Source organism: Lissotriton vulgaris, chromosome 8 (genome assembly GCF_964263255.1).
Source record: "Lissotriton vulgaris chromosome 8, aLisVul1.2, whole genome shotgun sequence".
Lineage (NCBI taxonomy): Eukaryota > Metazoa > Chordata > Amphibia > Caudata > Salamandridae > Lissotriton > Lissotriton vulgaris.
In genome coordinates this window covers 1,126,707,940-1,126,735,044 of record NC_141696.1, presented here as the reverse complement: position 1 = coordinate 1,126,735,044, position 27,105 = coordinate 1,126,707,940, and the positions used below count along the sequence as shown (strand labels likewise).

General features: G+C 45.9%; 1 protein-coding gene across 3 annotated transcripts in view; it reads left to right on the top strand.

The window, feature by feature from the left end:
* The window catches only part of SETDB2 (SET domain bifurcated histone lysine methyltransferase 2), a 535,415-nt gene that overhangs the window by 158,660 nt on the left and 349,650 nt on the right, over positions 1-27,105 (top strand). For all 3 annotated transcript variants that reach the window (XM_086934967.1, XM_086934968.1, XM_086934969.1), the window contains one exon: positions 22,795-23,394. In XM_086934967.1, the coding sequence (XP_086791093.1) occupies positions 22,795-23,394 (600 nt within the window). The remainder of the gene's footprint in view (positions 1-22,794; positions 23,395-27,105) is intronic.

Sequence of the window (27,105 nt, the reverse complement as noted above, 5' to 3'; positions counted from 1 at the left end):
GTAACGTTCCTTACACCACACCGAGACCCACAAAAATTGTCTACTTATCGCCCTATCACGCATCTCTCGGCCGACTGCAAAATACTGGGGAAAATTCTGGCGGATAGATACGAACAAATTTCTGCGACCCCTAGTCCATCCGGATCAGTGCGGGTTCGTACCCGGCAGAAATATGTCCCAAAACATACGTCGGTTGTTCCACATTCAGGATCCAGTGGAAGATACGCACCCTAACGCGGCCTGCTTAATCTTAGACCTCGAAAAGGCCTTTAATACTCTCACATGGCCACATCTTTTCACTGCATTGCAATGAGCAGGGGTAGGTCCAACCCTCCTCACGTACACGCAGCTTCTTTACACCAAGCTCACATCTCATAATCGAATGGGCCGATACATATCATCATCATTCACGGTGGAGAGGGGGACGAGACAAGGGTGCCCACTATCGCCCCTGATTTTCGCCTTGGCGGTAGAACCTCTGGCAATACGTTTACGCCAGGCGGGAACCGAATGGGGCCTCCCCATAGTGGACACTGTCCATAGCGTCTCCATGTACGCGGACGACCTCCTGCTAAATATCCGAGATATCACCGCGGACCTCGCACCCATCTGGACAGTCCTGATGGAGTTCCCAGAAGCGTCCGGTCTCAAAGTAAATTGGGACAAATCCGCACTCTACCCGTTGCACCCAAACCTAGCTCGGCAGGAGGTACGAATTGGTAGGCAGAGCCTAACTTGGTGCACACACGCCTCCCGATATCTCGGCGTCAGCCTGTACCACTCCCCCTCAGACATATATGAGGGCAACCATCGCAACGTGCTGGCCGGCATTAGATCGGCGGTGGGATTTTGGAAGAACCTTCCACTGGCCCCAATAGGCCGTGTAGCCATAGCTAAGCTCATTGTGCCCAGTCTGCTGTACCACTTCACGACCAACCTCCGCCTGACCCAGGACCACCTTGCCTTTAGGAAACAGCTCAAGACCTGGCTGTTCGAGCAGTAGCGGACCCCCCCTCCCCTAGTGCCTTGAGAACCTCCGGGTGAGTAGTGCTCTATATAAATGCCTTGATTGATTGATTGATTGACCAGTAATTCCACCAAAAGCCTTTTTTCATGACCTAGACTCGCTCCTTCGCTCGCTTATCTGGGGGGCAATCAGACACCGGATAGCCCTCACTAAACTGCAATTGCCCACCGCACAAGGGGGTCTAGGCGCCCCCTCCTTTTAATTGCACTTTCTGGCGGCGCAGTTGCAATGGAAACACATATGACCCAGGGCCCGGTCCGTCCCCCGGAACTCCGTCGCCTACTGCTCCCAGGTACCAAACCTCGTCGAACTTATCCGTTGCAGGTGTCGGTGGCCCGTCACTGTATGCGAAGAATCCACCGCATTTTGGCAGCGATCCCACATTACTCCCCTCGGCTACCTCTGGTCGTTTGGCCCAAGCGGGATAAATACTTTACGACGACCATGCTCCGCATGTGGACGGACGGCGATATAACTGAGGCGGAGGCGCTGTTCGCAAAAGGGAGGACTACGATCTACCCTGGGAACAATTTTTAACCCACCGACAGCTTCTAGAACATTTTAGGCCACACTCGACCCTTTCTACAAGCGAGCCAACGACACACCCAGTCATTCACACCATGCTACATATGAGTACGGGCTGGCACCTAGTTACATGGCTGTATAAATCCATAAGAGAATTTACAAACTAACCACTGCTTGCTCTCCGAGGCAAATGGGAAGACTAACTTGAACGTCAACAGAGAGTGGGAGAGGGCCCTAGAGTATTCCCAAAAAGTATCAAGGAATGCATGTTTTAAAAACATACAGTTTTATGTCCTACATAGAGCGTATCAAACGCCAGCGCGCTCACAGCCGTTCTACCCGGACACCCGATTTCTCTGCCCCAGATGCCACTCATCAGACGCTCACTTTCACCACATGTTCTGGAGCTGCCCCACCCTACAACCGTACTGGTCTATAGTCCTTGAGACACTCAAAGAGCTCACAGGTCTTACAGATATACACACTTGGGAGGCAGTCGCTCTCTGAATATTCTTAACACCCAAAACACACAAATTGCCCGTCCGCTTCGCTTCACTGGCAACGCTACTAGCTAAAAGAAACATTGTCATGAACTGGCAGGCCCCACTGTGCCCCCGGTAGAGGTGTGGGTGGGAGCGGTAAAAAAGTTGGCGACAGCAGAAGAAGAAACACTTCGGGAGGAGGAGGTTAAAGGAATGCGAAAACATCCCATATCTATGGAATGGGCCCTATTATCACACCAGTTCCGGGAATTACAAACACGCACGACCCAAGCTCATCTCAGCATACCGCAACAGATTTGGAAGCATGTACCCCAAACGAGAGTACACATGACACTGCCCCCACCACCCCAACCAACGCGTGAGGCACACAAACCCCACAGTGCACTGCACGGCATACCGCAACTGGCACCGTTGTCCAAATGCTCGCCTATAAATAGAGCAGTGACACACCTACACACTACAGTTGAAATGACCCGGACACCCTACCCGATGCACACAGCCTGGCTCCCCGCCCCCAATACATCTCCAGTTTGATTCTCCCCAGTTTCCCCTGACATCACCTTACAGGGAAGATATGTTGACTGTCACAACAGCTTCCCCCTCTGAGTGCAGAGCCTGAACAGCACTACTACTGTTGATCAAATAAGTATAATGAGATGTGATGGGATTTTGTTGCAAAAATGTTAATGAAAATATTTTAGAAAAAAAAAAAGAGAGACTTCTGTGTGTTTAACTCTGTCATAGAGATTCCGAAGATCGTCCTGCAGCACACCTGTATCGATGATTGCTGTATTTATTTTCATTTCTATTACCTCCCTAGTGGAGATGGTAACCACCAGTATTTTGTCCAATTTAATTCACCATGGCTGCTGTTGGGTTTCGTTACTCTTGCCCTGAAAGGTATCTTGTTCAATTAATTGGGTCCCCTTGGGCAAATGAATGTGGCCTGGCTGTCCCAGGTGGTGACTGCCATTCTTTGCTTTTACCATTTTTATGGAGCAGGGAGACAGGACTATGGGCCATGTGATAGCTATGGCTGCCTATTTTGCCATCAATGCCAGTTTGCACTCCAATGCCAGGCTGAGTGCTGCTGTCTTTTCTGAGTTTGTACACTATCAGGATGATGTTGCAGACAAAGCTAATTAATACAGCTATCCTCTTTGCAAGACTTACTGTCCGTGAAGTTCCTCCCACAGAGGTGACACCACAGACTAATTCACCTAGTTGTTTGTGGAGTGCTATATTTCCTGTCCCTCTCTGCTGATGGGGAAGGCCCCAAAATGGGGCCTCTGATGTGCTTAGCCCAGTGCTTGGGAAATCGCTACAAGTGTTGGCTCAGTTTCACTGTCACAATTGGTGGAGGAAGCAGATGTTAATATTTCTTGAAGCTCTCCCCTCTCTGCCAGGTATTTCTGTACGTTTTATTATAGCTAAATAACCCCTTTTCAACAGTACTCACCTTTATGTTCATCTCATTTTTTTCTCCCAGACATCAAGAAGGTGCTGGTGGTGCTGGGCGGCAGAGAGGCTCACCTTGGCTGGCATGGCATTAGACCCAGCTAGCACTATCATTCTCTAGGGGTCATAGATCATTATCGTTGCCTTCAAAACCATAAAGATGCCCCGACTAATCGCAGCCTTCTCCTCACACTGAGGAGTGCCAAATATTCCAGGGTCACGCTGAGCAGAGTATTCCCACCTGCGCAGGTACAGCTACTTGGTCTGTGGCTGCAATCTTCCACCTGCCAACCTCTGTGCTTGGTAGGGCTAATCCCCATTGGGGATGCCACATCATTGCCACCACCAGTCAGAACCAACCACCTTCCCTCCAGACCACACACCCTTAAGTTCTTTATCTGTGTAACCTAGTATGCACAGTGCTCAGCCAGAACTAATTTCCATCTTGGGCCTGGACACGGGCCAATGCTTCTCTGTCTTCACTCTGCTAAGCTTTGCAGAAGCCCTTAACATTCACCCTTGGCAACCTTTTGTGCTAACTAGATGGTACTGTCAGCAGTGTCCTAGGATGCTTATTGATTGTGGCGGCCAATGGGGAGCTTGGTGAGCTCCAGTAGCCTACTCTTTGTACTCATAGCCTCTCCACCCAAAAGTGCAGGTGGTATTGGCGGTACATTGAGAAATCCACTGTTTCATATCAAAGAATTAAAGGACCATCTTTCATTTTCTGTGCTTGCTTGTCATGCACATTTGGGAATAGACATTTGAGGATAGTATTTAATTTTTTTATTACATCTTGTAAAAGTAAATCATTTGGATGCAAGAGTGCGTAGATGATTGTAGTGCATCACAAGTGGGATGTTCTCAAGATTGACTATTTCTATAACCAGAATAAACTAAAAATGTCAGAAGTAGCCAACTTGAATTGGTAGACTGGCTTTGTTGTGGACAATCTCATGATCAGTTAGTCTGGGTCCTTAACACATTTCCCTTTTTTTCTGTGGTTCACAGATACACACAGAAGACATAGCAAAGACGTCTCATTTTCATAGCCACCTTTTTAGGTTTCGCCTGTCGAAAGCTGCGCAAGAAGCGTTTCGCGCAGGCGAAATCTTTTGTTTTGCAGTATGGATGTTTGTCTCGCCTCTGTTTCCCATTGGCTAGCTCCATAAATGGAGGCTAGTCATTGGAAAACAGAGGCATCCGTCATTCTGCGAGGCGACTCGTGGGCGTTCCTGAGAATTTTTCTCATCCACCCCCTTTTGACACGTCAGTGCGGCGGTGGGCGGGGTTTATTTTTTTGTTCATCAAGGTTTGTTTTGGTCATTCTGCGCCGACCGCTGCCGCAGGAAGTCCAGGTCCAGGTGAGTGCTGGCCGTTTCCACCGCCCCCCCCCCCTCCCGCTGTCCGTGCCTTTCCCGCCCCCCCCCTCCCGCTGTCCGTGCTTTTCCCGCCCCCCCTCCCGCTGTCCGTGCTTTTCCCGCCCCCACCCTCCCGCTGTTCGTGCCTGCCGCGTTTGTTGTGCTTGTTGTAAATTGTCAACATCCCCTTTCAGTGCCCACAACCTGCCCTCTTTTGAACCATACTGACGCAGTTTAGCAGAACCTGGCCTCCTCTCGTCCATCTGTTAAGTTCATCATCCGTTTATAGGAACCCACAGGGGTCCCGGGACTTATCTCACCCCCTCTTATCGATCAGAAAGAAACCGGAACGGATGCTTGGAATGATTCCATTGGGAACAAAAAAACGAATTCCAGTTTCAAACCGTAATCGGTAACCATTGGATTAAACACGGCTCGTCCGTGGTCTGAGACGCTGTACAAACCCAATTGCAATGCTCAAAAAGATCAATGATAGTTTGGGCTGGCTGTTTGTCCAAGGTACATCCGGAGTTTAATGAGGACACAACAGGCGTTGTGGTCTGCTGTGCTTTGTTTGACACTCTGTGTCTGTCCAAGCGCTGACGATCCGCGGATTTACCCTGGCATACTCTTGAGTAGTGTGGCGACCCTATGCCTAAACTTCAGACACTTCTATTTTTGTTGTATTTTGTTTTTGTTGTTGCAATTTTAAATAGCGCGAGCTCCACCATAAGGGACTGGGGCGCTTTACATGCACTAGGTCACATGCGTTATTTGGCCGGTAGGTTGATATGAAGTGATTTGACCGTCCTGACGCTCTCAGAAGCGGTCGCTCCCTGCTCCCTGCTCCTGTGGTATCGTTAATATACTTGCTGCTTTGCCTGCAATACTGTATTTACAACCTATTACTTGCCTTGTCATTGGATTGCGCCGCATTCATTGAAGCCACAAGCCTGTGCATATTATTTCATTTAAAGTGCTCTGCCGAGTGAAGCCACAAGCCTGTGCATATTATTTCATTTAAAGCGCTCTGCCGAGTGAAGCCACAAGCCTGTGCATAGTATTTCATTTAAAGCGCTCTGCCGAGTGAAGCCACAAGTCTGTGCATAGTATTTCATTTAAAGCGCTCTGCCGAGTGAAGCCACAAGCCTGTGCATAGTATTTCATTTAAAGCGCTCTGCCGAGTGAAGCCACAAGCCTGTGCATATTATTTCATTTAAAGCGCTCTGCCGAGTGAAGCCATAAGCCTGTGCATATTATTGCATTTAAAGCGCTCTGCCGAGTGAAGCCACAAGCCTTTGCATATTATTGCATTTAAAGCGCTCTGCCGAGTGAAGCCATAAGCGTGGGTATATTAACCCATTCATAGCGCTCTGCCGATTTCTGCATTTTCCTTGGCTCAAGACGCGCATGCCCAGCTGTTGTGTGCGCCAGCTGCTACTTAACATAGCGCCTGTGTAATCATCACATTGCTGAGTGCTCCTCTTTAATTTTAAAAAGCATTGGAACCACCATTCACTCGGTGTGCCCCTTCCTGTTGCTAATTGGACTCGGATTCCATTTTGTTTGTTGTTTGTGCCTCAGAGCCCGTCCTCTCCGCCCGATCCCGCCTCCCTGCAGACCCTCCCTCCCACGAACTACATAGCCTAACCCCCACCCCCAGTAGCGCCGTGACCGTCCTGACGCTCTCAGAAGCGGTCGCTCCCTGCTCCAGTGGTACCGTTAATATACTTGCTGCTTTGCCTGCAATACTGTATTTACAACCTATTACTTGCCTTGTCATTGGATTGCGCAGCATTCATTGAAGCCACAAGCCTGTGCATATTATTTCATTTAAAGCGCTCTGCCGAGTGAAGCCACAAGCCTGTGCATATTATTTCATTTAAAGCGCTCTGCCGAGTGAAGCCACAAGCCTGTGCATAGTATTTCATTTAAAGCGCTCTGCCGAGTGAAGCCACAAGCCTGTGCATAGTATTTCATTTAAAGCGCTCTGCCGAGTGAAGCCACAAGCCTGTGCATATTATTTCATTTAAAGCGCTCTGCCGAGTGAAGCCACAAGCCTGTGCATATTATTGCATTTAAAGCGCTCTGCCGAGCGAAGCCACAAGCCTGTGCATATTATTGCATTTAAAGCGCTCTGCCGAGTGAAGCCATAAGCGTGGGTATATTAACCCATTCATAGCGCTCTGCCGATTTCTGCATTTTCCTTGGCTCAGACGCGCATGCCCATCTGTTGTGTGCGCCAGCTGCTACTTAACATAGCGCCTGTGTAATCATCACATTGCCGAGTGCTCCTCTTTAATTTTAAAAAGCATTGGAACCACCATTCACTTGGTGTGCCCCTTCCTGTTGCTAATTGGACTCGGATTCCATTTTGTTTGTTGTTTGTGCCTCAGAGCCCGTCCTCTCCGCCCGATCCCCCCTCCCTGCTGACCCTCCCTCGCCCCTCCCCCCACCAACCATTTATGACAGATGCTTTTTCGCGCAGCGTTCACGCGCAGCGGCCGCGCCCCATTCGCGCCGAAGGTGCGCCAAAGGTAAGCCCGTCTACGCCCGTCCGCGCCTGGACCGCGCCCAGTGCCAGACCCCCTGGCCCCCGTACCACCCTCCCCACCCGAGTTACATACGATGCCCCCACCCTCCTAGCCCTTAACCCCGGCCGACTCCCAACTGCGTCCAAGCCGCTCCTGAACGCACCCATGGACCCTTCGCATGCAACTTCTGCAAGTATGACGTCACCAAGACCAACTCATCATCCACTAACACAAAACAGAGATCTGACACCAACCACCTAAAATGCATCCTGCTCAACACCCGCTCGGTTCACAAACACGCCATCGACCTTTGGAATCTACTAGACACCATCTCTCCGGACGTCGCCTTCCTTACAGAAACATGGATGAACGCCTCCTCAGCCCCCGACATCGCCATTGCCATCCCGGAAGGCTACAAGATCATCCGAAAAGACCGCAACAAACAAACAGGAGGAGGCATCGCCATCGTCCATAAGAACACCATCCGCGTCTCAACAAGCTCAGAGGACAACCTCTCGTCTGCCGAACATCTCCACTTCCAGATCCACACCGACCCAAAGACCACACTCAGAGGCACCCTCCTCTACAGACCACCAGGACCCCGTGCACAATTCAGTGAAGACATCACTGACTTCATCACCCCACACGCCCTCCCCTCCGAAGACTACATTCTTCTGGGAGACCTCAATTTTCACCTGGAAAAGAGCAACAACAGAAACACCACCACTCTTCTGGACAATCTCGCCAACCTCGGACTCAAACAACTTGTCAACACCCCCACTCACTCCGCAGGTCACACACTTTACCCTATCTTCACCTCCAGCAAACATATTTCCTTCAGTCACACCACAGCTCTCCATTGGACGGACCACAGCTGCGTGCACTTTATCTACAAAAAGACGACAATGCACAACCATCCTCAACCTACTCTACGAAGAAACTGGAACAAAATCACCATCGACCAGATCTCCTCATCGCTTCTTCAAAACCCCCTGGCCAACTCTTCGAACCCCAACCAAGCAGCCACTAATATCACTCAATGGCTAACCAACAGCGCCGACAACCTAGCACCTCTTAAAAAACATCATATCAAACTAGGCAGCAAAAACGCCCCCTGGTTTAACGATGATCTCAAGAAATCCAAGAAACTCTGTCGCTCCCTTGAGAAGGCCTGGAAAAAAGACCCAAACACCTGCACCAGGGACGCATTCAAAAACGCCACCCGCATACACCACCAACTAATCCGGACTGCAAAGAAAGCTGCATTCAAAGACCGACTAGACAACAACGCCCACAACAGCAAGGAATTATTCAACATCATCAAAGAGTTTACCAACCCCACTGCCAACTCCAACGACATCACGCCCTCCCAAACCCTTTGCGACTCCCTTGCTTCGTTCTTCCACGACAAAATCACAGACATCCACAACAGCTTCGACAACCAACCCGGAGACCAACTTACCCAACCTACCCCCGAACCCAAACCTCCCTTGAACATCCTTAATGACTGGAACCCAATCTCCACTGAGGACACCATCCGCCTAATGAACTCCATCCACTCAGGATCCCCCACAGACCCATGCCCTCACCACATCTTCAACAAAGCAGACTCCATCATAGCACCTCACCTCCGAGATGTCATCAACTGCTCCCTCAACTCCGCCATCTTCCCGGAAAGCTGGAAACACGCCGAACTCAGCGCCCTTCTGAAAAAACCCACAGCTGACCCCACCGAACTCAAAAACTACCGCCCCATCTCGCTCCTACCATTCCCGGCCAAAGTCATCGAGAAAGCTGTCAACAACCAGCTCGCCGCCTTCCTTGAAACGAACAGATCCCTCGACTCTTCACAGTCCGGCTTCCGAGCCAAACACAGCACTGAGACCGCACTCATCGCAGCAACAGACGACATTCGAACTCTACTGGACAATGGAGACAGTCGCCCTCATCCTCCTCGACCTCTCCGCTGCCTTCGACACTGTCTGTCATAGCACCCTGTTACAACGCCTCAAACATCGGAATCCAAGGAAAATCACTCGACTGGATCACCTCGTTCCTTACCGGAAGAACTCAGAGAGTCCGCCTCCCACTGTTCAAGTCAGAGGCCACTGAAGTCATTTGCGGCGTGCCACAAGGATCTTCACTCAGCCCCACCCTCTTCGACGTATATATGAGCCCCCTCGCGACCATCACACGCCAACACAACCTCAACATCATCTCCTACGCCGATGACACTCAACTGATCCTCTCACTCACCAAAGACCCTCTCACCGCCAAAACCAACCTACATGAAGGAATGAAAGAAGTCGCCGAGTGGATGAAGCACAGCCGTCTGAAACTGAATTCAGACAAAACAGAAGTCCTTATCCTAGGTACCTCTCCCTTCGCCTGGGACGACTCCTGGCGGCCAGAGGCCCTAGGAAAAGCACCCATCCCGACGGACCACGCACGGAACCTGGGTGTCATCCTGGACTCCTCACTCTCGATGACCAGACAAGTCAACGCCGTTTCATCATCCTGCTTTAACATTCTCCGCATGCTCAAAAAAACATTTCGCTGGATCCCCACCGAAACTAGAAAAACGGTCATCCACGCACTGGTTACAAGCCGCCTGGACTACGGAAACACCCTATACGCCGGTACCACCGCCAAACTTCAGAAAAAACTCCAACGCATCCAGAACGCATCAGCCAGACTCATACTAGACATCCCGCGTAAAGACCACATTTCTGGCCACCTGAAAAACCTCCACTGGCTTCCCGTCAATAAGAGGATAACATTCCGCCTCCTAACCCACGCACACAAAGCACTTTACGAACTTGGACCCGAATGCCTCAACACACGACTTTCCTTCTACACCCCCACCCCCCCACCCCCCCGCCAGCTACGCTCTTCCAACCTAGCCCTTGCCGCTCTCCCTCGCATCAACAAAACCACCATGGGAGGAAGATCCTTCTCCTACATGGCGGCTAAAACCTGGAACTCACTTCCCATTCACCTTCGCCTCACTCAGAACCACCTAGCATTCAGAAAGCAACTTAAAACCTGGATATTCGACATGTAATTTCCCCTCCCACCCTCAAGCGCCTTGAGACCCTCTGGGTATGTAGTGCGCTATATAAATTATTTGACTTGACTTGACTTGACAATCACAGGATGGTGAGCAGGCGCCGAGACTCGAACCTGGTTCTCCAGTTGAAAAGTCTGGAAGTCTGGCCGTTAGCCACACCCTCTCTCCTAATAGCGCTTCAAACTCAACTCCAAGCCTGCTAAGCGTCTATTTTCTTTTCTTGAGTGGGGGGGGGGGGAGAAGCTGGTGCTGGATGATAGGTTATGTAGGACCCATCCTGTGATAGACGGCTGAGACCAGCAGAGGAACAGCTGACCTCAGCCTGGGTAAGGCTAGGTGGAGGGGTCGGTGTGACTAACCCGGGTGTTTAGTGTTCGCGACCTTTGACCCCTGCTTCTGGGCCTGAACTATGGAGTCACGAGTCTGGAGCACCGGACGAAACCATCTGTCTGCACAGGGTGGGGTCAGATGACCTGGATAGACAGGGTGGGTCAGGGGCAGAGCGGCTTTCTAGGGCCCGGTATAGTGCTGTTTGGCAAGGCGCTAGTTATTGGAGTACTGATAGCACCTGGGGCCCTGCTGGTAGTACCCTGTCACTTCCCGGCATTCTTTGCTGTGCTCCGTGGGGGGAGGCCGAGAGGCTGCCCCGGACCCCCTCCCCTTGTCCCCCCCCCCCCCCCCCCCCTTTAAGTGGCACTGCGATGTGGGCACTTTCCAATGGCGCTTGCTGTTGTCCTCTTTCTGGCCTCCGATTTTCTCACTTTTCTGAGATGGGGTTTTGCCCTCCTGGTCCGTTTTCCCGGGGGAGACCCTGCCCTTGCTACTTCGTTAGCTCCTCGGGGCAAGGGTCAGAAGGGAGGAGTGTGCCCTCGTCTCCCGGGCTCCCCGCCCGGGAGTTCATCTACCACTTCAGGGAATATTATGTAGTGCTCTCAACAACATGGCTGGAGACTCTTAACCCATAAGGAGGCGGCACCCAAAGGTGCAGTTGATGTAAATTCCTCACCTTTGGGGTTAAGATCCCCTGGGATTGAGGGTGTTGAACAATAGACAGTAACAACTCCCCCCCCACCACCACACGTGGCACCTCCTCCGGGCCACTTGCTGCTGCGGAATCCCCATTGGCCCTAATTTTCTCAGTATATGTACCATTTGATTACTACTAACGATCTATTGTGTGTTAGTTGTGTGAATACATGTTTCGTGTTGTCTTAGAAATGTTAGCAACCGTTTTCAATATATCAAATGTATCTAAGTGCTCGTGAAATGTGTTGTTATCGTTCTACCTTTAATACAGTGCTTTGAAACAATACGTGTAAGTTATCGTCCATTTGCGAGAGATTAAGCTATTGGCATTCTAAATGACAATGCCATTAATTTATCTGTTTTCAAAACCAACACATAAATTAAAAAAAATGTCATTTACAATGCCAATAGCTCTAACTTTTACAAAGGCGAAACCGTTGCATTGTAAATGCTTGTTGAGCTCTGTATCTCCTCTATGTGGCCGTAAGGACTGAATTACCCGACTGTTGTGGAATAAGGTTGAAGTTCTTCAAGCTGCTTGAAGAGACTTGCCCTTTAAAGAGCTGGCATAGTCTTCTCTACATCTTGGGTGTTATTTTATTTTAACAACCTGGGTAAAGTTGTGTGTATTATACACTTATCACTAACCGATATACTCTGTTAAATGATTCTTTATATTTCCATCTCTGCTTCAGCTCTACTGAAATGAAAGGTTTTTCAATCTTACTGTGAACTTTGGCTGACAAATGGAGAAGATCTGGCCCATAGAGATAAACATGTACGGTCATTTTGCTGCAGTTTTTTTTAAGATGTCAATAAACAGGCTGTTTTGATATAATTGTTGTTTTTCTCTGTAAGTGTTTCACCGTTAGGGACTAGTTGGATTGAACGCTAAGAGGAGAGTGATTCTGACCGAGTTGATTGATTGAATGAATTTGATATTGATGACATACGACTTACCCAAAGGGAAAAATTAGTTTTTACTTTACAGTAATTTGGTGCTCTATTCCCTTTTGGTTGTAATAGAGCCCCTCTCATTTGTTTAAGGATTTTTTTTAAAGCTATAGAGTGTGATTCTAGCCTGTAACACGTGTTCATGATAGTTGTCAATATATTGAAGCCTATACATTAGGAATATTACAATTGCTATTGTGAGTAAAGATTATCATTAGCCTTTAATTTGATGGTATTAGAGTAGTCCAACAACTACCAGATATCACAGTGTCGCAGATGAACTTTGAGGTAGTGTCATCCCAAGTTTGACAAGTGCCATTGAAAATATGTACCTCCTATGCACTTGTCAACACGAGAATACCTTTCTCATATGTTTGGTAACCACATAGGGTTTATTATGAGTTCATAAACAAAACATTTATCATCAAATATGTAGCAAGAATTTTCTTCAATCACTTACTGTGTTCCTGGAATGGTGAGCCCATGGTTTGGTTGAGCATGGAAAGATTGAAGAGTGTGTCAGGTATTGAAACATAGGGAATGGGATGGGTGAAAGCAGAAGGGTTGAGTTCAACAGACCTACCTGTTAGAATGTTGTATGCTCGTCCACACCTGTGCAAAGGAATAAATATTCTTTTTTACTCCACCGTATCTGCCTGTGAGTCTTGTAGGAGTGGCAAGGAGCAGGAGATACAGGAGCAGACAGTGAATCAAATCGCAAAGCATGGCCATATCTCCCTCCATTTTTCATGGTCGGCTTTTGAAAGTTATTGTCAACATGAGCTGGAGTTGGCATCATCATCATCTGCACTGAGTGTTGTCTTTTAGTTGTGTTTGCACATGTTTGAGTGATTAAGACAAGTAATTGGACGAGCTCAATTTTTCAAAAATGATTTGAAATAGGAAGAGAGTTCAAAATTAGAAAAACAATGTATCGAGCTACCAGGCTTTTCTCATTGTAAAATAAGATCTGGGGGTCATGGGGGGGACCATTATTGCATTAGGGAAAGGACATTCAACTGCTTAAAGTATAGATGGGCCTACTCCCCAGTTTGGGTGCGCTTACAATATAGATGTGTCTCGGGTATCTTTGCCGTATATTGCTATGTAAAATCAATAAAAATATTTTAAAAAAGAAATAAGAAGAGAATTTGTGGCGGCAGTTGGTGCAGGCAGTTGCGAAATCGGGGTGGGGTGTTGATCCAGGTTACCAAGGTGCAAGAGTCTAAAGCATTATACGCATAAAGAATTATGAGAGAGGAGGAGCTTAATTATACAATGATTACAAAGATAGTTGCTGCCTTGTACCTTGCCAGTGGAACATTATCAAATTTGTTCTAGGAAGAGACCCTAAATTATTAGTCAATATGTTGTTTCCAGGGGAGGGAAGAATGAAGAATGCTTACTGCACAATCTTAAAGACTGGCGCCTACATTTCAGGCATGACAGTGTATGATGTAGTGTGTCCCTGTTTAGGGTAATGTCCTTTCTGACTATTATGTCTACCTACTGTTGAGGTATAATGGGATGCTCATGGTTAATGAGGATGAATATGAAGTAACATTTTTACCATGGAGGGTGTTGGTGCAAATAAGAGGGGTAAGAAGACATCTGTTATTTTAAAGGTGGTAAAAGGAAATGATTAAAGATGCTTTAATTAGACTTGTTTTGAAACATGCAATTAAGGGTTTGCAAGCTGAGTGGTGACCTTTGAAGCCTTTTCTTTTTAAGTACGAGTGGAGCAGATGGTAAATGAGACTATTTTGGTTGGCGGTGGGCGAGGGGGAACAAGATTGTTCCACAACCAGGACTAAGGAAGACACTGTTTATTTAGGGGCATGAATGGCATGTAGAAATGGCTGGTAGAAGAAGGAAAATTAAAGAACATTAATGGTGGCCTGGGATAAATTGGCTAATAGACGGTTGGTACAGCAGTGACAAATCGCCCCAAAAGAGCATTGATCCTCAGCCAGTTAAGTTTCCTAAGGGGACATGAGAAATTTGGGACTTGATATTATGGGGCTGTAGTTTCTGGAAGGGGCATTTGCATTGGTTCTAAAGTGACTTCAAGTATAGTTATAGGGAATGCCTACGTATAGATGTGCTTTTGGACAATGGGCCTCAATGTGTAAGTGGACAATTAAAAGTAAGGGTTCAGCAAGGTAATGAGGGTTGAAAATGGGGAAATCTGGAACATTAACAGGCTTTCTGATCGGTGGGAGCCAATGATCAGGGAGGGAAATATTCCCAAGGATGGTAGTAATGTTTATTTGTATTTGGCAGACGAAAAATTGCTTAGAGAGGTTGAAATTTGGGCAGATGAGTGTCGAGCTGATGGATCCCTGTGGTGTCCAGGTGATGCAATGCATAGAGTGTCTGAGGCAGGTATATCGTAAATGTTGCGATTTTGCTATGTCTTAGTGATGGTTAGTCTGTGTGTGAATTCTGTTTATTGTATGTTACTGTCATTCCTAAATAGTTGGCTTGAAAATACATTTAGTACCTTTATATTAGGTGGATCTCCTAACATTTCTGGAGGAGACTTTTTGGTAGATGAGTTTTTTTGTTTTTTTGGAGGAAGTTGTATTATATTCCTAAATAAGTAGGCTCATGGTTTAGTTAAGCAGAGGGTGAATGTAGAGTTGGTTTGGAATTGGAATGTGGGGATGGGACAGTTCAAGACAGATGGGTGGAATCAAACTGACCTACCTTTGTTTGGTCCGTGGTCATGTTCTTGTTTAAAGGAATTAATCCTTTGTTTCACTCAACTGTGTCCTCCTGAGTGGCTTGGAGCACCTTTATTTGTCAATATATTGTTGATTGCTGTACCTGCAGGACTGACACATTGGAGTGCTTCTATTGCAAGCTCCTTTTAACGTCTAGTACGTATCTTCTTCCTACTGAATAAATCTGAAGAAGTCTCTGTAGTGTCTCACAGGAGATTTTATTCTGTTATTCAGGCCAGACTTGAAAGGTCAAATTTTTCTTTAGTTCTTTCTCTTTATTTCTTCAGTAATGAAGAACTAGTTTGGCGGCCCTCTTCAGTGATCATCACTGGTGTAGGTGTTGCAAAGGTATACTCGTTCTTTTGAAGCATGTGAGGAAATATGATGAAGATCACCAAGTGGATGGGGTCTCTTTTTATACCTCGGGATTACTCCCTCATTCCAAACTCTGCCACTTCTTTCCCATTGGCTAACCATCCAAGATGCATCGCAATACCTTCATCCTTGCTTCCTGGCTCTTCTGCAGAGGAATCCTTGGGTGGTTGACCCATGGTGGGGGTGCACTCCTGGAACGGTCTGTTCCTTATGGTTCTGTGGTGAGCAGTGCTCCAACATTGCTCTCTGTATGTGTCTTCCTTGTTTTACCATTCTTTTCAGTGATGCTGTCTCTTCCCTGGTTCTCCTTTCTGACCATATCTGACATGGTGTCTGGATAGAGACGATCCCGGTTGAATTTTATTCATTTACTTTTACTGGTTCCCTGGCGGAACTTGCAAATCTCTCCACGTGTATTGGGGTAGTCTGGTGGGTACATGACTGTTTGTCTTCTGCTGGCCACGCAAGCTTCTTCAAACTGCAAGTTTATGGTGAACATGTCCAAGCTATACCCGAGGACTTTGTTTTTACACACCATCCTGGCTTCATGAACCTTTCCGGTCCCAATATGCTGTTAGTCAATAGGTCACCTTACATAAATATCTAAATCTTCAATTGACATAGCCTGAGGGCCACTGGAAGGAGCAAGTCAGTGTTTCATAATTCTCATTCTTGCAGGACTGATTGTCGAGCATGCATGATCTAGTTAAGGGAGGGACATTTAATTCACAAGGACTGACTTGGCAATGACAGCAGTTGTATTTGTCACTGGATGTGTGTGCCGTGTGGTGTGAACACCCAGATCATGACAATGCGCAAACAGGGTATATTCTGAAATAAATGAACCACTGGAATCTCCTGAGTTCCCCACATTCTGGCCCTTTCTATTATGTGGCGGAAGAAAGAGCTGAGACCAATGACAGACTATATTACCATTTCGAGACAAGAAGGTATTTGCCTATTTTGTCAGAAGAATCACCGGAACTGTTTTATTTCGAACCAGAGTAGTTATTTTGGCAGCTTATACACTAGAGATTCAGCACAGGCTAGAAGGTAGACTTATTCTGAATTTAAACAGCTGATCAGACGCTGCTGTGAATAAACTTGGAGTTGTACAATAGAACGAATTAAAAGCTGGTCAAGCAGAGTACAAATCGTTTGGCAATGGACTGCAGAGTTAGTATCGTACATTTTGGTAATCCTACCGGCCCATTTTAGTTGACTTGGGAACACTTCAGTAGTTTTGTTCAATATAATCAACATGCAGAATGTCAAGGAATATTCCTTCGCGTTTGCCGAAGACCTGCATGAATTTTCATCTGCTTCACAAAATGCCGATACACTCAGGGCATTGTCTGCCCTGTTAATCTAAAAGTTAGCAATCAGACTAGATTTTATCTGGAACAAAACACAGAGCTAGCACCAGAACTTCTTTTCCTGAGTTTAGCAGCTTCGCCCTCGAACTTGTAACCTTCTATTACCACATATTTTATAGATATTTTCGGTCAGGTTAGAGTGTCATTTGCAAGCGTTGTATTTTAATGTTATCCCAGAGTAAGTGGTAAAATCTCGTCTATTGTTCCTCGCTGTACAGTATTTTTTCACTTTCAGTTTTTATAGCAATACACTGTTTCCCGATTAATCCCCCATCCCTTTTCGTTATGTGTAGCGCTTTAACGATTATTTGAATCATTTGAACCCCGAATAAAGGTATTTTTTAAAATGCTAATGCGGTATACTAACCTGACACGTTTAGTGCAGGGATATAGTCCGAAGTCCTCAATATTAGTGAGTCTGGGGGTGTTAATTCTGCACCTCTGGAGACAACGATACTGAGGAGATAATGATCTGAGAGTGTAGAATTAACAGGGACAACGGCCTGAACCCGGAGACTTCCCCGGGTAATGTGGAAAAAGCGGAAATACATAATTCTGTGTCCGGTTCCCACTAACCATTCCTTGTCTCCACCATACCCCCCACCTCCCCCCAATAGATTATCCCTGAGAATGCTTACATTTCTGGTAGGAACATGACAGGTTCGTAGTTTCCTCATAATCCCCGAAAGATCTCATAAGAACCCCTGGGTAATGAGTGCTAAAGTTTTCGGTGGCTTGTTGTCCATGATCTTCACTTCTGTCTGCTGGTTTTTGAACATCGTGTCACAAGTGACTCAGTGGAAAATTAATAAAACCGGAGAGGCGCACGGCTGCCCTCCTTAATGCCATTCCTTCGCACTTCCTGCCCTGCCTCGTCTGTCGGCACCACCCAATCACACCTGCTATTTTAAACTGCCACCGGGTTAGGGACTGCAGAGATATGGGTAGAATGTTCTCGAAATCATTTGAGGAAAATATTCTTACATTACGGTTGTGCAACATTGCAATTAAACTGTTCTGTGTATAGAACACCTTGCCTTGAAATCCTTCTTTTATAACGGCATTGGGAGTGGGTTGGTCTTATCTTGGTGCCACCACACCGAGCCTTGTTGAAATGTTGACTTTTTATCATTACGCTAGCCAGCCTGCAGGCAAGGTACTGCTCGGAACATGAACCTGTGACTAGAGACTCCTATCCGAACTCCATCACCTAGGAGACGGCATCTGGAGCAAGGTAAGTGAACACCACTTCCGCCCTCTGGAGCAGGGTGGGGGAACACCACTTCCGCTTGCAGGTCAGCCCCGCTGACACTTGCAGAGAGTGGTTACTTTCAGGGAGCAGCAGTGATTTGTCGGCTCGGTGTTAAAGCTTTCTTTCACACCCTGTCAATGCTGTTCTCAAGCCGCCATCTCTCAGTTGCAGTGTATGTGTTTTTTAAGTGTAGGGAATGGGGTTCCAGGCTGTTGGCTAGCAGTTCGGTCCATCCAGCAGTGGCCCTTAACTCCACACGGGGGAAGGATCTATCCTGCCCTTTAGCGGACTTGAGAAGGGCTTGGGTGTCCCATTTAAGCAATTCTTTTTTGTTCTCTACTTTATATCATTGCAGGTGACGTGAGGTCGTGTCCTCACTGTTGATTTACGCCTCTGATTCAGAGCCATGATTAACTCCTGGCCATGCAGAGCTGTAATTTTTTTTAGGTTTAAAGCATTTTATTAAAGCACAAAAAGGCATGGGGAAGGGGAATAGGAGGTCAAGTTTACATACAGTACAAAAGGCTGAATGGTGCATCGAGTCTAGAGGAAAGTAGGGAGGTCGGCAGCCCCGGAGCGGAACAAGGCATATGTCGTAAGGCAATAAGGCAGTGCGAAGAAACCTCCAGTAGCCCCCAACCTCCCAATCAAAGCTAAGCCTGAGTAGCGTCCCGCAACACAGTGAAAATAACACAGTCCCTCCTAGCCCCCCGCCCCCAAAGAAATTAGGAGGGGAAAATACAAAGGGAAGAAAAAGGAAGAAAACAGTACCCCAACAACCCCGTCCAAAAGTCCGTGTTAGAAGCATGTACCCCCATCCCCTACACCCAACCCCCAAACCCCCGATCCCACCTCTCTCATTCTGCTGGAGCCGCCGGCGGTGTCAGCCGAAGAAGGCGTAGGTACCGCGGACATGTGAGCTCGCGGAATTCCGTGGACAGCAGTGCCAAAAAGGGGTGCCAGAGCTCTTCAAACTGATCTACATTTCCAGCCACTGTAAGCGACATCTTCTCCATACCCAGTACCTGCCAAAGCCTGTGTAACCAGCCAGTGATAGAGGGGGCAGTGGGGGTGCGCCAGTGTACAAGGATATTTTGAACCGCCGAGCCTAGCGCGATCGCAATCTGCCTGCCCCTGCGGGACTTCAGCGGGTACATCAAGTCATTGGGGAGGCCTAGCAGGACATATGCCGGGAAGCGCGGGAGTTCGATCTCAAAGTGCCTGTCCACCTCATCCAAGACCTCCTTCCAATAGGCAGACAGCACCGGACACGCCCAGAGAATGTGCGAGAGAGTACCCTCCTGTCCGCAGCCGCGCCAGCAGCCCTTATCCGTGAGTTTGTGCATTTCGTAGAGCCTCTCCGGGGTGTAATACCAGTAGGTAGACACCTTGGTAAAGGTCTCCGTCAGCCCAGTGTGGTACGCAGAGTGCCTCGCCCGATATGCGATCTTGTCCCACTCCTTGTGGCTCAGAGTTCTGCCCAACTCCCTGTGCCAGCGCTCTCTCCCCGGGTTATGGTAATGAAACGACGGGGGTTGGAGAAATTTATATAAATCGGTGATAAGCTTGGCTGTAATTTTTTTTAATGTAGAATTTAAGCAATGTTTTTCAAATCCTATTTTTAATTATTTATAGCTTGATTTATTCATGTAGCCGCAACTCCACCCAGCAGTTCCATATCACTGTACCGTGCATCATAAAACACCCAATCCAAATAAATAGGCCTGGTGTGTTTTTATTCCTGCCAGTAAACAGTATGTACAACTGATGAAGCTATGCTAAAATTGGGACATGCACATTACAGGTATCTTTTCAAAGCTTTCTTTAGAGATTATGACACATAGTAAGTTAGCAAGAATGACAAGATGTCATAGCGTTAATTTTAAATACATACATGCAGACACTCTCTATTTCGGCAGGAAGCTCATGGTTTTTAGCTTTTCCCCACTCAAACACGGTTCCCCAGTTCCAAAGTCGGCAGCTCTGGCTGTAACGCTACATCGTCTCCCACTCAAACCTGCATCCAATTCAATACAAGTTCATGGGGAATTTCACATTTTATTTCTGAATCACCCTCTTAGCTCCTTCGAATGTTGATGCATGTGTAAAGGTTAGGCCAATTGCAGCGTTTCCATTGTAGGACATGACTAGATGGTATCCTGCAGAAACTATACCAGTCCCATTGTATTGTGGAGGTCCAATGCTCCTTTTTAAACTGAGTCTTTTTTAGCTGACAGTGGAGGTCTCCATCTTGCTTTCCACATGGTAATCCTCATGACAACAATTGTACCGCAAGTGAATCCTATTTAAGCTTAGCAAAAGTCCCAAATATTGTGATACTTGAATCAGTCTTTTTGGGTCAGTGCCCATATCTTTTAAGATCGCCTCCAAATCACCTAAGGATTAAGCACTATCCTAATGTTGCATATACTTCAAGTGATTTTTTTTAGATTTGATTCATCCTTACTAACAATACTGTTGGCAATCCTGAACATGCCCAAGTCAAATAAACGTTCTGGATACAAATAGAATGCCTAACGTTGCAAATAAAATTCCTTTTTATTTCTGTTATTTGTTTTTTATGTTTCTTATTTACACTTGATCATAATTATTTTCCCACTTAGCTCTTAATGGATCAGGATCTACTCTCATTTATTGGACTGTCACCAAACCCTTCTCTTTTTATTTCAAGCACTATGCCTTTCTGGTCGAATTAGCCTATGGATTGGATCAGAGGTTTGCCTCTCATAGCCCTGTCTGGCTTCTAGTTCACCTGGTCAGTGGCCGATCAGCCAAGCCTCCCATCACTACATTCACTTAAGAAGGGTCTATTCAGTAGGACTTAATCCTTTTAATCTTGTTCCAACATATGGGGAGACCATCCATAGAAAATAGTTTTCAACGTTGATCTCTATTCCCCACCACTGCTTCCTTCCCCATCCCATTCTATCTCATAATGAATACTTAACATCACTAAACATTAGCGCCTTCATGCATTCTTCGCAATTCATGCTTAGCCATATTTTTCTGTTAATTTCCCAGCCATCACTGTTTCAGAAAATGTCAAGAAATTGTTAAAATCTGACATTTTTAAACCACACCCAAAGATCCTCTTTCTTAGCGAATGTAAAGATACAAAAACTTGAAATCTGAAAAAGACATTCATATTAAAAGGGGAAAAACACAAAACATATAATTTTGTAGCATCTTGTTTTGTAGACTTTTTTCCATGTGTGTATTACTGCTTCCTATGCAAATATATATCAATCTACCAGTTGGCTTACATTTGATTGGCTAAAAACATCTTCGATATTTGAGAAAAGTTAATGTCGAAAAATGTGTGAATTTGTATTTACTTGCAAATGCTGCTCAGTTCAGGCAGCATGTCGGGTGAGTTGCATTGTGGTCAAATGAGCAGTCTGGCGACAGAGGGGGGTGGTTGGGGGGGGGGGTGAAGGAAGCAGTGGCAGCATAGAATAGGAGTCACCGGAGCTGAATATGGGCAGTGAATGCCCAGCTCCAGAAGTAGAAAACGCAGTGGCAACTATAGCTTGGGGCCACTGGGTTTTTGAAATGTAAAGGTGCAGCATTGCTGGTGGATTTTCTGTTTGAGAGCGGAATGTCTGTCCCAAAGTCTTCTGAGAACACAACTTTTGTTGTTGATGTTGCAAGACTTCAGGGTGGCCGTTTTGTTGTTAGGCAGTCCTCATTTATAAAACGAAAACCAGTAAAAGGCAGCTACCAAGGGGTCAGGCTGAAATTCTAGTCCTAACAAGTGCATAAAAAGCCTTCAATTTTAGACTGTGTAATTAAGAATTGGAAGTGACTAAAAGTGTGATGACTCATAGCAGTTTTCAGATGCAAAATAGTTCTTTGCACATTTTCAATGCATTGTAGTAGGTGGAATGATACACCATTCAGCCAGTACCATGGAAATTAGATAGAAAGTCTCCAAACCATTTCGAAGCCCTTCGCGGCCCTACAATAATAGTATGATCTTCACAAATTTACATTTTTAGAGGCCTCCAACTATGGCATGCCCTTAATACATTCCATGGGCGGCTGATGGCACTTCAGGAGCTTAGCCCTCTGAAAGCTCAACTAACTACTGAGAGCCTGAACATGGGTGGAATTTCACAAGCATATTGCTCCATTAGCTCTAATTCTACAGACTATGACTAACTGGGGGGACGCACTAATTACACCCAATAACTTATGCATATCTGCTAGATTGCCACTCATAAAGTTTGAATACCTACAAAGTTTTATTTCACAAATGAATGACTCTGGAGAATGGGTAGCCAACGCGTACTGTGATTTTGCTCATTCTAAAGTACCACCCTTTTCCCCTTTCACATGGAAATATCCATCAAGCCCATTACTGTTCAGGACTTTGCTTCTCTTTTCCACTTTGTAGTTTTATCTAGCCCGCTCTTCTTCAGGCTAGAGTTAGCATGCCTTTCCTGAGTTCTCTGCGTTACAATTTGTAATACATTTTATCTCAAAGGTTGAGTTTATTGTATTGCTTTTGTGAAAGTGCATTTCCAATTCCTTGTGTTTTGGCTAACTGCCTTCTAAAATTGTTCATGAATTTACTCTCATTCTAGGAAGTTATTTCATTCCAGGACATACGACAATATGGCTGCTACTGTATCTCCATCACCTGAATTGTCCGATGAAGATAGTTGTTCCATGAAAGCATCACCTGCACTTAAGTCTTTCCAGAGCCACTGCCTCTGCAGGACATCATGCCTTTCAGAAAGATCCCGCTTTCTATTCAAAGGGCAGAATGTTCTACAGATACCAGTCCTGTGTCACTTTCAGAGACGGCATGCAAGATCTAGCGACCGATCCAGTGCACCCCACGTCTATTACCAAACACCCTGTGGAAGAAGCCTAAGGAACTTTGAGGAAGTCCAAAAGTACCTGTTCGAAACTAAGTGCAGTTCTTTATTTGTCAATTATTTCTCTTTCAACACCTACGTCCAGCTGGAAAGGAGTTATCCAAAGAGGGAAGTCCTTGCCCAGGAGCACGACATCAGCAGAGGGGCAGAGCCCGTGCCAGTTTCCTTCTGCAATGAAATTGACAGCGCCAAGCTCCCCTGTTTCACATACAAAAAAACACCATGGCCACCTGCCTACTACATGGAAAACTTCTCCAGCATGTTCAAAGATTCATGCAACTGCACAGATGGTTGCAGAGACATGTGAGTATAAACAGGTACTTTATCTAAGATGTTGGTTTCAATGCAATAGTAAAGAAAAAGTCTGTGTTTGTTATGATGTGTGATAAAGTAGGTTGGACATCCAGGATGAGCAGATTAAAGCGTGTCTTTTATGTACTGAAGCATTGCCAGAGTACACATAAATCATCCTTTGTTTGGGTAGAATCATGAAACTGTAATATCTGGATGCAGGAACAATGATACCTCATGGTATTTATTATCCTGGAATTTACATTTCTAGGGCAAAATTGAGGATTAACATGCTTTGAGCATGTATATGCATGTTGCAACTACAACCCTTGGTGGTAACTAATCACAGAGTATCCACGGGGCAATGTCTGCAAACCTTGCCTGTCCCCAAAAACAAAAAGGGTAGCTGTTTTGTGCTAAATACTCCCAAACCCCTCTGTACCCAGAGGCCCACCAAATGGCGCATAATAAATGAAGTGATCACATGAATTCATTCTCTTAACGTCTATGAAACTGTGTCTAAAGTACATGAAGACTTCCAGCCATCCTCATTTGAGGCAGTACTGTTACTCTGAACATCCATTTCACTCATTCATGATACCACAGAAGATATTCTTCTTCCAGTAGGTACATACTATTACTATTGCATGCAAAACCATATAAAGCAGTAGCTGGTTTTTTATGTTAAGTACCATTTTATCTTCAGAAATGCCCAAAAATCCAATGTTCACTTCCCTGACTACGTCATTTGTCTCTGGACCCTCGTTTTATGGTACTGACTGCAACCCCAAAGTATGAGACATGGATATCTGGCAAACATATGTATGTCTACAGCCTCTTCCTTGTCTTACTTGTAGTATTTGATTATTGAAGCTGGATCTAGTTTGGTTAATTTTTCAGGGATTCATTATTGTGAGTGGAGCTTGTAACCTGTGTAGCATGAAAAAGCGGTTCCCTTTCAATGTACCTAGTTTAACAATTCAATGTAGTAGGTCAATAGATACTTTCCATAAACCTTCTTTGAGCAGCTGTGGCAAACATTTTCTTCAGACTCTTAGTTTGTCCTGTCTTCTTTGTGTTCGTACAACAGCATATGCCATTTTGAGATTTAAAATGTCTGTTTAGAAATATTTACAAAACTCTTGAACACATTGGTACAAATGGACACACTGATTCATTCATGATGAAGAAAGGGACCTGAACAGTTTTTTCCAGTTGCTGTTGGCGCTATTCGTGTAACTTTCCTGTCAGTGAGAACCTCACAGTAAAAAAAAATGATTTAGTAAGTGGTTGAGCACTGAACAAAATATATTTGCAGACATAATCTGTGGATGACCCAGTTTATACCAGTTAAATAAAATGAATATGTTTCTTGATGGATACTTCTAACCGCAGATTCCTCACCTTTAGGGCACCTCAGGCACCAAACTGGATCCAGAAGATTTTTCAACCTCGCCACTCTGCTCTTAAGTGGTGTTGTGCGGCTCTGCTTTGACTCTGCTCTGGACTAGAAGTGACGGCTTAAGCCTCAAGTGGGAACCAGTCCAGCACATTGACATCAGTTACTTTTTTTCTGCATCGTCATATGAGAATCCCTAGCGAACTCCCTTTTCTCGTCAGTTAACAAATGTTTTCTCCTTTAAATTTCTATGCAGTTTGCAAGCGAACAAATCCCCTGCAAAAATTGCAGGTTTAAAACCTTGTCGGACTATTGCAAAGAAATGTTTGTGAAAGATCCCCAAGAGGTGCATCTCTGGTGTTTAAGATCAGGCCAAGTGTTGTGAGGAGTGTGACGTGGTGCATCCACATTTGGAACGCGAAACCAAGCTGTACATTAATGAGTACTTCAGGAAATAGAGCATGGGTTTAACTCACTTGAGTTCCAAGACACAGACCCATTTCCTCTGTCTGAGTCAGTCCTGTGGCAGGTCCAAATGTTCGGTTTTGTCCAAGTAAAGAAAAATGCACAAGAAGTCCAAGTGGGCCTCGTCTCAGCCTTGCCACTCTGAGCAGGTGCCTGGCCCCCATACACTCTAACAGGCCTAGGCGCCTTCCCCAGTGCTCCAACAAATGTTCAGGCCTACTCTTATCAGATCCAGCTTTTGGTCAGGATGGTGATGGTGGGGATGAAGTTTTTTCACAATATGATATTTTTTTAAATATGGTCCTACATAAGGCCAGTGGGCTGGGCGCTTCACCTAACATGAGGCTAGTTAACCCCCACCCAGACCCCTCTCGTGGACCCTACCCTCCTATCACAACGCTCTACCCCTGAGAGCCTGATAGTAAAGCCCCCGCTAGTAGCGTTAATCTCGATTCTTTTACTAGTAGACATCCCCTCCCCCAATGGACTCAAAAAAATCCGATCAGTCAACGTCAGCTGTTTTTTGGGAAGGTACTCCCATGCATTATGGGGCTGAGATCTTATCAGCAGTCTCTGAAGAGTTCCATGCCAACATGGCACAGCCCATTTAAGATTTCCAGGATGGTTCCAAGTATGTAATCTGGTCTGGCCTGGACATAACCGACTGTTAATATAAATCGGTCGGCACTAGCATGGTTCTCCGTCTCCACTCGTGGATGAAACCCATGAGCTTCATGGGTGACGTTCAAGCATCACTAGTGGATATATTTTTTTATGGGTCTCGCCTCTTTGGTAAGAAGGCTGAGTACACCCTCAATCATTCTTTTAGCATTTCTACACCTTCAAGACAGTATATCCAATAATTTTTACCTTCTTGTTACATAGTTTGGAATTTTTTCTTGAGGCCGCATCAAGGCCCACCATCCAACAAACAGGCTCCCCAGTCCTTGGTAAGGGGTAAAGAGTAGGGGTTCCAGCAAACATCCAGGCCCACAGGGACAGCGAGACTCCCAATCTTCAGACCCTCTGGCAACAGCTTCCAAACCGATTTAGTTTGCCTGTAGCAGCATATATCCACCCTGTTGGAGGCAGTATGAGTCCTTTACTCCACTGATGTCAAGCCATAACATCCGCCAGTTGGGTCCCACAGATAGTCCAATGAGGCTATGTCCTGCCATTCCTTTCCGATCCGTTGTATCTACCACCCACATCAGAGCTGCTTCCAGCCATTTGTCCATTTTGCTACAGAAAGTTCAGGCTCTTTTGGAGAACAGTGAACCCTCCAAGTCACTTAATTACCCTGAGCTCAACCCTCTGCTAGCTATAGCACTGAGCAGACAGGCTTAACTTAGGGCAATGTGAAAAATATTTATGGAGTACCAAAACGATGATTAAGTCAAAATGCAAAACAATACAAATCCCTAAGAGAATTAGAAACAGAGTAACATTTAATGAACAAAATAACAAAAAAAATTAGCGGTATCAATTGTTAAAGTTTTAAGTAGAAATTGTGTCACAAAGCACCAATGATAGTCCGTGTTCGCTGTAGACCAGGGCCCAGGTGCAATTTGATGCTGACAGTGATGGAGTGCGGGCCAGATACACCAACCAGGTTTATCCTGGACAAAGATTTTAATTTCTGACTTAGGGCCTGATTTAGATTTCGGTAAATGTGTTACTCTGTCACAACGACAATGGATATCCTTTCTGCTGAAAACGTAATTCTATTATGTTGTGTGGGATTTCTCATTTTTGCTGATAAGGTTTCCGTCATCTTTGTGACGGAGTAACCTGTCCTCCGAAATCTAAATCAGACCTGTAGTCTTTTAAGTCTTAACCCTCTACAGGAGTGCACTTCT